The following is a 12,239-nucleotide window of genomic DNA, read 5'->3' as shown; positions in this document are numbered from 1 at the left end:
CATATGATCGGCTGGCAGCAGAGAGGCTTCCATGTTGCTTTTGTTTGAAGCTTTTTCCTGAAGAAAAAGTTGTCTCTGGAGTCAGCATCAGCACTCTTCTGCATACTGTTCCCTAGTAACAAGCCAACCAAAATATGCAAACTTCCAAAGAGTGCAGCTGGGCGCGTGTGTGCATGTGTGTGTATAATGGTTGGTACGAACCATCATATCCCCACTAGTTTATCGTCTCCTACTTTGATTTCATGTCCTCATTACTGGCTCCCTTGTGCTCCTCTCTCTCTCTCTCTCTCTCTCTCTCCTCTCTCTACAATTGTACAATTGTTTTCAAACACAACCATAACTTAACAATTACATTTACCCTTATTACCCTGGTCCCATACTACTGAGCAGGAAGTTTAAAATAAGTCTCTTGCCTAAGAGTGGGACCACAACAGAAACCACATTATCGGAACTACATACTCATTTTGTTCATTCTGAAACTCAAAATTTCTCAAAGATTTTGCTTGATGTCTTCCAATTAATTATAATACTGGGGGGAAAAAAAGCAAGCCAAAAAAATGTTAGTGAGCATTGCCATTAAACCCAATAATGTATTAGAATATCCTACATAATTAAATAATAAAGCAATAATCAATGTGTTACAGCGATTTTATCACAAGGAAAGTTAAATAAATTCAGTTCATAAATCACATATGAAAGTAGTATTTGTAATAGGATTAATATTACATTAATCTGGACAATCTCTTCACAAAATTCCTCCACTGTTAACCCAACTGATATATTAAAAGTTGGCAAATTTTATATGCTGCAAACTAGCTCAATAACAAGGTTTAAAACAGTGGTGCGTATACGCCACAATATGGAATTTAGATGCTGTGAGGCGGTAATAACTGTGCGTATATTGTTTACAACAGGACCGGAGATTTTAGGACCGGAACAATCCATTTTATAATAATCCTTTTACTGCTAACATTCTAACATATTATAGATTATATATTCTTTATATATTTCACATATAATTTTGAGATAATATGCAAATTCTAAATGTGCAAATTTCAAGGTGAACACAGCTAATAGATAAAAATTACACTACACTAAATTAGCAGGAAAATATATTAGAAAATCCAAATGTAATTAACAAACGGCAATCAAATCGTTGCATCTTGCTATATATGAAAAGTGAGTTGCAATAACAGCCTGTTTGTCTTTAGAAAAAAAAAACAGATAGATAGTTATGCGAGTGAGAGAGAGAGAGAGAGAGTGAGAGAGAGACAGTAAGAGAGAGTTTTCTGTTGAGGGGCATCTAGAGAGTTGTACATTTTTCAGTTTATGTAATTAAACAGGAAATTAAACAAAACATCCTACACCAGCAATTATAACCAATATTCTCTATAACACCTCAGTACATTAGATGTGTGTTTGTGTGTGTGTGAGAGAGAGAGAAAGGGAGAGAGAGAGAGATAGAGAGTATGAGAATATGTATACACTGTTATTTCGTGGAGTGCTGTGGCTTTCAGCACTTTGGGAAATTCTGACTCCAATATTTTCACTACTTCTTCTTGAATAAATATTAATCGGATATTAAGTATTAAGTAAGTAATGTTTTACTAATAAATTCAACTACTTTAAATTAGACTGGTTCAGTTGCTTTGTGATTTCCCTTTATATTCTATATTTCCACAGTGTTTTATTTATATGCACAATTATGGATATAGATGTTCAGTTGCGCACATACACAACTTGTGTAATGTCTACACATATATGAAGGACCAAACCTGCCAAAATAAAAAAATTAATTGATTAATTAATAAAAGTGGAATTAAGTAAAGAAAAACAAAATGAGGAATGTAAAAACAAGGAATAAATAAATAAATGTGGGACATATAACCAAAAACAAATAAATAAATCCGGAGAAATGGAGGTATAATATTATTTATAACACTCATTTTTTGTGCATATTTATATTTTAAAATTTTTTTTGATCTACATATTCATTTATTTATTATTTTTTCATTTATTCTGTATTTCCTCCTCAATATATGCAATTGAAGGGGGCATGTTTTTCCACGTTCAGGCTCAAATTCAGGACAGGACAGAGCAGTTGATTCTAATAGAAGTGCCCGAGACAATGAAAATAAATGTATGCAAAAAAATATAGTTATTGAAATAAATAATAGTTAATAAAATAATACATAAAAATGAATATATATATATATATATATATATATATATATATATATATATATATATAAATATATAAATTAATCAGGGGGGAAAATAAATTAAATAGACATACAGGTAAACAGACATTTTATGTCTGTTTTTGTAAAATGTTTTTGTATTTATTTTTATATTTATTATCATTATTATGGAGGAAGGTCATTTTATTGATTCATTTATTTATTTTTTATTTTAGCAGGTTTAGTCTACCATACACAGAAACCTGAAATGGGACTTGACTCTATGGAATAGCTGTATCTGAACCTCAGTTCCCCAGCATTAGGAAGTTTGCTGTTACTGGAGCTTTTATTCATTTCTGTTTGTCAGAGAAATCTGCAGGAATATTTGTCTACACCTCCATTTTTTTTTCATCAAACCTCAGTAATGCTCTTATTGTTTAATGCAGTACAAATCTGTACAGCAAAGCATTCAGTGTAAACTCTAAGGAGGGACAAAGAACTTGTAGATACCCTTGATATCATCAGAAATATCAGAGGATTCTACAAACTGTTGGAAATACAGTGTAGCTCAGGCTAAGCAGTGTAATCCACAGCCAACTGAACCTGTCCCTCAGCTTGAGCCTTCAACATGCCAACACTTTCCACACATCTTAAAAGACTGAAAACCAACAGTTGTAGCTTAAATAATATACTCTGTCTATGCCTGGAGGGAAATAGTTGGATCATGTGCTTTGACTGAGGTCCCTGGAACGGTTCACTCCCTCAGGAAGCTTACAAATTCCCTTTTCTGCTTTGCCGTTCTCTTCTTTTACACAGAAAGTTGTATTTTCCTGTCTACTTTCCTTAGTGTTTCTATAAAGTGTTTCTATTCGAAAAGCTGAATTAAATCCTAAATTTCTATATAAATAGTATTATATTATCTGTAGATTTTTGTCTTTTTTGCATGCATGTTTAATGGAGTGTTAATCCAGAGTAACCAGCTCAAAGAAAAAAAAACTGGTCAATTTAATGAAACTTTTGCTTAAGTAAAATGGTTTTAGGGAACAACAAGTGATATGTCTGTGGCACTGTTTCGTGCCCAACATGTTTTATAAAAGAATACATTTTTATGTATTAATAAGTAATCTGTCCTCCTTTGCTGCGGTAACAGATTCTAAGAAGGCTGTAGGTAGGACATATTTGTGTGGATTTGAAAATGAATATATAAACTCATTTTCTGAAACGTTGACACTGTGTATATAATGCAATAAGAAAAACAAAATCTGTGATTTGTTAAATGTCTTCAAAATTTAACTGACAAAAGTTCAGAGAAAAAAAAATTCAGTGGGCTGACCAAATTGATTGTCCTTTGGAAATAAACAAAATTGTCATTTGATCCCTTCATCAAATCAAATCAAATCAAATCAAATTTATTTATATAGCGCTTTTCACAACTGATGTTGTCACAAAGCAGCTTCACAGAATTCCAGTAAGACAAGATTTGACATGAAATGTAAAGACAAATGTAAAACCCTCAAGTGAGCAAGCCAGGGGCGACAGTGGCAAGGAAAAACTCCCCCAGCTGAGGAAGAAACCTTGGGAGGAACCAAGGCTCACAAGGGGTGACCCATCCTCCTCTGGTCAATCTACTGGTGATGATAGTTAGTAGTCCATGAGAACTTCAGTGTAGGGACAGCTTCAAGGCACTTGGTGGCACTCCCCAGAAAGGGTTTAATGGAAAAAATAAACACCTTAACAGAACTTAAAATGCAATTAGATTAAATAAACACCTGAGAACTACTGTAGTTGCAGGCTGAGTGGAAGGTGTTAGTGATGAATTAAAATCGTGCAGTGAAACAAGAGAGTTGAGCTTTAGATTTTCTTGTAACACTTTCTTCATTTCAGTAAAAACTTGCAGTCCCTCAAGGGTTATTCAATAACTGGAACGAGTCTGATATTTTGCATTATTTACAATGAGAATGTTTTGTGAAGTATGATGGCATATGACCAGAAAGGGCTCTGTAAATGAAAGGAAGCCTGTGTATATCTTGACGTACTGCCAGAGAAAACCAACCCAGTTTTTCACAGAGTAAAAAAATTATCTTTGGTAAAGGTCACCAGTAAGTAAACTTAAAGCTGAAAGATTTACAGAATTTAAGAATGTTACAAGATGCATACCTGTAGATCATATTAACATAGTCCAGCACAGACAACAACATTGTTTCAGTAATCTTATACAACATCTATGTCCACAATGGGTAAATCTTCTTAAATGTCTACACTTATTCATTTATAGTATACATTCATTCATTCATTGTCTTTAACCGCTTGTCCAGTTCAGGGTCGCGGTGGGTCTAGAGCCTACCCGGAATCTATGGGCACAAGGCAGAAACACAACCTGGAGGGGGCACCAGTCCTTCACAGGGTGACACACACACACCCATTCACTCACACACCTACGGACACTTTTTGAGTCACCAATCCACCTACCAATGTGTGTTTTTGGACTGTGGGAGGAAACCCACACAGGCAGAACACAACAAACTGCTCACAGACAATCACCCAGAGCAGGACTCGAACCCACAAACTCACGTTTTCAGTTCTTGTGCACATTATTTAATATAAACGTCAACCCAGTTTAAAAGTTTTTTGTGGGTTGATTAAGCCTGAAAAAAGGGATGAAGCAAAATGTTCAAATTTGGATTCTTTTCTTATGTAATAAGGGGAGTCATATGAATCGTAATGTCCCTCCAATTACAGGACTGGGCCTGTTTTTATGAGAGCATAAAGGTAAGATGATAAGTTAAACAGGCTAAGCAAGTGCAGATAAATTAGGCAGAAATGGCCATAAGAGACTAGAACTAATAGAGCTGATCAAATCAGCAAAAACAAGAAGGAAGCAATATTAGAACAAAAATAAATAAATAAAGAATATAAAGAAAGAAAAAAATTCTTATGCTCACTCTTCTCTTACTGCTGTACACTCAGGGTGAAGTGACAATGTGCCCTTTATCATTTATGGTGTTTTATCTTTGTGGTGTTTTGACAATGCCACTGATGTTTCAGTAAGACCCCTGGAAACTATGGCTCCTTTGTGTACTTTTGAATAAGACTACACTTATAAAAGTTCATAAAGAGTTTACAATCTGTTCTTTAATGGTTAATAATTGCGTTGTAAATGCATGTAAAAATCATTAATACTCATTTTTAACACATAGATAGAAAGATGATCTGATGTTTGCCAAACAGTGAATCCAAATTCATATACACTGTCAAATGTCAGATCTCTGGATACTTAACATATTTTGTCTTCTACTTCAGTCAGTATTAACCCTGTCAGGTTCAGTACATACTTGTATGATATCAATGGAATGTCTTTTTAAACATTGATGAAAATTTGGTGCATCTTAAGATATGAAAAGACTAATTTTACGTACTAAAGTCTCAGCATATTCTTTACCTTAGTATATTCTCTGAAACTTTCACTATTAGAAGAAAAAGAGGAATTCCTTTTTATCTCTGTGTTACACATGATTATTAATGACCTTTAAGGTGATTACAACCTAATTAATACCACGTAAGTCCTTTCGGTAACAATTTTTTCCCCCAAATTTTGCTAAAACACCTGCTCAACAAGAATGCTCTCTGAAATTAAAGTATTTTTCCTCCCTTTGCTGCAACATTGCTGTGTCGATCTGATGGCATTCTGCCATGAACTCATGAGTGAGGTCTGGTACAGTTTGGTAACTCTGTTGAGAGCATATGATGAGTGGGTACTGAGATAGTATACTAATAGACACTGAGAGGGTACTGAGTGAGTACTCTCTATTGCCACCGGCCAAATGCTCAGAGCTCCAAAACCATTCCTGCCTTTTCAGCTGCTGCGGGTTCTTCATACAGCACAATTAAACTTCTCCAAAAGAGTAGAGTCTCAAAGAGTGCTGGATATGTCCCGCAGGTTTTTTTTTTCTATCTTTTTTTTACTGTGAGTGTGTGTGTGTGTGTTTCCGTACGTGTGTATATCTTTGTGTGTGTGCAAGCGTGCATCTGAGGCTCATGCTGGCAGGGTGAAGTTGCAGCACCCTGACACACTTTCCTCTGTAAAACTGGGTTAACAATTAGACACAGAGAGAGAGAGAGAGAGAGAGAGATGTGATTAGGATGTTGACTACTATAATGTTTGAGAGTAAAATGGAGGGGAGAGAGAAAAATCAAGGAAAATATATAAATAAAAGAGAGACTGACAGAAAAACAGTGTACTTATTGTGCAATGAATACTAATCTATATACAAATTTATAATAATATACTACTTCATCCAAATCCATAATATATACATAGGACCAGTTGATTTTTAGAATGGCAATAATGGACTATTGTCCCACAATCCAATGAGAAACAGAGAAATATCTCTGGTAAAATTACATGTTAGGTTTTTTTTTTATTAATTTAAAATAATAATTGAGAAAATAACAATTGATAAACAGAACAAAAAATATGAAATTATACATTACAATTCACATAAATAAATTACCATATTTGCATGTGTTCTGTGCAGAAAATGATTTAAATTATTTTCAAATAAAAGCTAATAATATATAATTTGAATTTGTGTGCAAATATTTATAAGACTGTAGATATATGGCAAAAATGATTATCTTATGAATGCTCAATAATAGGTTTGTGCATGACATATATAAATAAAATATAAAAACAATGCATTGTTTATTGTTTGATTCTATGTAGCTAGCTTTCACTAGATGTGGAACAACATTAAACTGGAAATTACATTCAAGTTTTAAAAAAGGCAGCACACTTCTACAAGAGCATTTTTTGTATTTCAAAGCAGTGTGGCAAAAAAGAAATCACAAAAGAAGTGGGGAAAAAGAAAGTCAAAGGGAGGGAGAGGATTATTTAGGTGAGTCGGATATGAGAGAAACATAGAAACAGAAAGTAAAGCAGAGAGAGAAAAAAAGGGAGGGAATGATGATTAGGAAGATTAATGATTTAATGATTAATGAATGTGCATGGGTGTGAGAGGAAGAATGTATAAGAGAGAGGGAATAAGCAGGAAGGAGAGAGAAAGAGAGAGAGAAAGAGAGGGAGAGAGAGAGAGAGAGAGAGAGGAGGAGGAGGAGGAAAAGGAGAATAGGGAAGGAATTAATCCACTTTAACTTTTTCAGGTAACACACAAATGAAGAAAGGTCGTCTGTTTGACTGTTGGAGTAGACTAGAGCAGTGCACCATTGTGGGGGAATGTGTGTGTGTGTGTGCGTGTGTGCGTGTGTGTGTGTTTGTGTGTGATCTTTATTAGGCAAACAGCTGTTATTTGTACGTGGCTGAAGTTTAACTTGTTAACCTGTTAACTTTTTTTTTTTTTTACTTTTTGAATTACCAAAGAAAATAATTTGTGTAGTTTTGTATCACTTTGCAGTAATGCAGTAAGATATGTCTCGATACTTTTTTTGGACTGGATACTTTCCACCTTAAGTAATCTGAAATAGCAAAAGTAAGGCAACATTACCCACCTATGGAGCAGAAATAGAGCAAAATCATCATCTCAGTTCAAGCTTTTCAACGTTTGGAGTTCTATCCATTGTCTACAACACACCTGATGACTTTTCGTTGCCATTAGCAGAGAGAGAAAGACTAGCATACTGGATGGAGAGACTATGGTTTTTTCATCCATTTACTGACACTTGGGCTTTGTAACACATTAAACTGGTTTTGATCACACAAACAGCCTGGACAGGTAGCAAATGGTGAGGAAATCCTCAGAATTTTCTAAAAGTGTTTTCGAATGAAATTGTGAACCTCCCCTTTAAATTTCCATAAGAAATGTTTACATTTTGTAAGGGTTGACCATTTTGTAGTAATAGATGGATATGGTTGCTATTGTGTGTATGTGTATATGTATGGGATTATAATAACATCTTGTAACTTCTTACTAAGAAAGACTGCTTGTTTGGTAATTGGTAAAAAACTGTGGTATTTAAGGTAATAATTCAATAGTCCTGTTTTGCGTATAAAGATACATTCTGAACGTTTATGAATGCAAACTATGCTTGCTTTCATATTAGCATGATTAAATGCTCACATTCACAGTCACACAGTCAGCTGTCACAAGTAACTCATGCACACAAACCATGAACAAAGACAAACATGAGAAAATGCAAGTGCCATTAATATTTTTCAGCCATAAATTTGTGTTATTACAGAATAGAAACGGCATTACACAACTTAATTACAGGAGCACATTGCAATATTTCACTCATCTCTCTCTGTCTCTCTCTCTCTCTTGCTCTCTCTCTCTCTCTCTCTCCGTGTGTGTGTGTGTGTGTGTGTGTGTGATATCTCAAATATCTCATTAAGGCAGAGTCACAGTTTGAATGATTTCCAAGTCAGATAGACTGGACAGGACCACCCTTGTATTCCATCACCAGCATCAAACACACACACACACACACACACACACACACAAATGCATGCACGCACACACACACAGAAACACACGAATATATGTATGTATCTACACTCCACTTAGCATAAAGTCATCAGTAAAGTACTGACATTCACACTCTTATTTGTAACAATAATGGGACCTGTTTTGGTGCTACACAGAATATTTTTTTCTACAGACGAATCATGCAACAGGTTTTCCAGTATAAAGAAGAAAAAACTGACAAGGCAAATTACCATTTTGCATTTAATTTCTATATTGAACCATAAAAACAGTTTTAGGGATTGATGTCAGATACTCTATTTGCTTTCTGCTTTCACTGATTTAATTAAATCACATTTTAACCTCAGTCTATCTTGGTCACCTTTTACTTTCTTGCTCTGCCTTTTCCTCTCTCTCTCTCTCTCTCTCTCTCTCTCTCTCAAAGAAAGACAGTATATTTATAAATGTCATTGTGTTGGATTATGACGATCAGAAACAATTTGGATTGGTGACTGGACATTCTGAAGATAAATGGAGATAAATAGAAAAAAATGCCCTAAATTCTCAAGCTCCCAGTCTAGGCATTTATTAGTACTTTGATCTGTGTAGGTGTGTATGTGTGTGTGTGATTCCTAGAGTTAGATGCAGTCAAGCATGTTGTGAAGGGGTTTAGACAGAGAGTGTTGGGGAGATACTACAGCTTTGCATGGCAATGTGAACACATCCCTTCTCCTCTCAACCACCCCCAATCCAACTCCCTGCCACCACACACACACACACACACACACACACATAGTAATCAGCCCACTTTAAAGCCTTATTCTCCACAGTGCAGTGAGTAAGTACAGAACACACACACACGGCATATTAGAATGGGGAGATACTACAACATAGATAAGGGAGGGAGCAAGGGGGACAGAAAAAGAGATAGAACATCAGAGGAGAAAGGGTAAGTTAGAAAGAAGGAGAGAGAAAACAGGGTACAGTATGAGGTAATTTAACACATGGTGAGGGAGACATAGTGTGTGTGTGTGTTTGTGAGAAAAAGAGAGCGAAAGAGAGGGAGAGAGAGCAAAAGAGAGGGAGAGAGAGAGAGAGAGAGAGAGAGAGAGAGAGAGAATTTGGCTTTTGTTTTTCCTCTGGTAGTTCTCTGTGCACTACTGAATGAAGGGGAAAGATGGAAAGATCCTGCTTTTATTTTCTCATGACAGATCTCCAAAGTACAGTCACATTAACCAGTAAAAAGAGACCCACCTTGTGTGTGTGGGTTTTTTTTTTTTTGCATATTTTTCATTCATATTTATACTGTGATTATTTTATAATATTTTAAAAATGAAAGAACAATACTGAGTGCTGCAGCAATCACACACATACACACACACACACACACACACACACAGAGAGAGCACTACAGCAGTAGATCTGTGTTTGTGTATGTGTATGTGGGAGTGACGTCAGTGTAAAAAGACCTGCAAACCATATCTGAGATTAAAACTGACATGAACACTGAGCGCTGGAATACACAGCCAAGTTCATCAACTGAATATCATCACTAAGCCCTGTACAGTTTAATACAAGACTATTCTCAGTTGTCTGCAAACATAACTATATCTCACATGGCAGGCAGCAGAAAAAGACAATTATAATAAAAACAATTTTTTTTTATTGATTTCACCCAATCACATTATGATTTGAAGTCTACCTAGCATCACTGAAGCACTGTCAAAAGGGTAGGCACCACTGGTCAAATTTCATAGTTATAGTAAAAGTAAAACATAAAATGTTAATTTCAAAACCAAGTTTACATTTGATGTTTTACTTTTTTCTAGTATGCTCAGTGCAGAAAAAAACTGTAAATAGAAAACGCTTCACTAAAATAGACAAAAAATTGCCAAATTTTTGTGTTACCTTTCAATTTTAGCAGGAGAATATCAACAACTCATGTTATTTGAACAGATTCTGTATTAATTTTCTAATTAAATGCACACAAAAAAAGCAAATGTTAGTAAGGTAAACCTGCTCACACAATTTCATACAAGGCAACTTTTTAAACATTAATAAATTAGTTGGGTCCATTAAGACAGGGATATTCAGGTATTAACGTGTTTAAATGTACTACACATATGTCCTTGTTTCTCACATCATCCCACAGCCTTAAACCAGACTTAATAATGGAAATGGGCTCCATTTTATAGTCATCGCCTATTGAGTCTAGTGCATAAAGCAGAAGAGGCAGTTCTGCATTGACGGGAACAGAAGTGGACCTTTGCTTCAGTATCTGTTATTGATACTAAATTTGATGTGTGAGGTTTGACCTATACTTCAGTTATGACAATACAGAGATAGCAATCCATAAAGTTTATTTCAGACTAAGACATTAACCTTTATAAATATTATAAACATTTCATTTTTGGGGTTGTTTTTTGTTTGTTTGTTTTAATTAAGGGTTTTTAAATGTGCTAGTTGTAATAAAGGCTGCTTTAGTTATTCAGCCTGATAATTGCTAAAGCCCTACAGTGAAATTTATAAAGGCTTATTCCAACAAGCGGCAGTAGACATAAAATCTTCTCTGTACATTGTAGAGTACCTGACATGTGGTGGAATAATAATTTATAGATGTTTATGAAGGCTTATGACACTTGTCATGATAGGCTTGTGAGAGTGTAATGTATCCTTAGGGAATGCTGTCCAATTGAGACTTAATCCACATCCAGGAATCCAGGCAAACGTCTCATTCTTTTCTGGACTACCACAGTGTTTGTAGACTGAGCTTTTATTGCCACATAATACCACACATCTGTGTCTAAATACTAAAAGTGAGATTTGCCACATACACACACAAGCAGAGAAAGTCGCGCGCACACACCACTCACCGGTAAAGTTCCAGGGCGCGAGACCCTCCGCTCCGCCGCCGTTAGTTACATTCATCAGTTGCATTGTTTTACTTGGTTTTTCTTGCTTTGTTCTCAGCGCGAATGGAAGAAAAAAAGAAAGAAAGAAATAACAGAGAGTGAGTGCGAGAGAGAGAGAGAGAGAGAGAGAGAGGGAGGGAGGGAGGGAGGAAGGGAGAGAGAGAGAGAGAGAGAGAGAGAGAGAGAGAGAGAGAGAGAGAGAGAGAGCGAGCAGGACCCCCGCGTCTCAGTCGCCGCTGCTCGGTGTGCAGGTGAGGCGCCTGGCGCGCGACAGTCTCAGTAGCGCGGTGGTGGTGGTACTGGGGGCCATTCCTGTGCGAGCGCGAGTCTGCGGCGCCGCGAATGCAGCCAGTGTGCTCCAGATGTGCGGTACATCTGCAACTGCGCGACTCGCGCGCCTTTCCAGCGGCGGGCGTGGCCGAGACGTCACCGGGCATTCGCCAATCATGGACCGAAACGCTCACGCGTCCTCGCCCGCCCGCAACTAAGCGCAATGAAACAGCTCTGTGCTCTTGGATAATTTATCCTAAACGGTTTCAAATAAATATGCAATTAATTCAATGTTAATTGCAGCAAACTGTTTTGAAATATATGCCTTCCTGACAGTATTAATGCACCGTTTCTGAAAGCACAGCATGCAAACATTTTTTTTTTAAATTTATATATTATAGGATTTTTCTCTTCTTGTTTAAGGAGCTCCCACCAGGGATGGGTATCATCCACATGTT

At 36.1% G+C, this 12,239-nt stretch overlaps 1 protein-coding gene across 1 annotated transcript in view; it reads right to left on the bottom strand.

Moving 5' to 3' along the window:
* The window catches only part of LOC136678922 (muscarinic acetylcholine receptor M4-like), an 82,414-nt gene extending 70,850 nt beyond the window's left edge, over positions 1-11,564 (bottom strand). Inside the window, exon 1 of the mRNA XM_066657113.1 lies at positions 11,473-11,564. Coding sequence (XP_066513210.1) covers positions 11,473-11,536 — 64 coding nt within the window. The 5' untranslated portion in view covers positions 11,537-11,564. The remainder of the gene's footprint in view (positions 1-11,472) is intronic.
* Positions 11,565-12,239: the final 675 nt, after the last annotated feature.

Source organism: Hoplias malabaricus, chromosome Y (genome assembly GCF_029633855.1).
Source record: "Hoplias malabaricus isolate fHopMal1 chromosome Y, fHopMal1.hap1, whole genome shotgun sequence".
NCBI classification, from domain to species: domain Eukaryota; kingdom Metazoa; phylum Chordata; class Actinopteri; order Characiformes; family Erythrinidae; genus Hoplias; species Hoplias malabaricus.
Note: the sequence above shows the minus strand (reverse complement) of the source record. Positions and strands in the feature narration are given on the sequence as shown.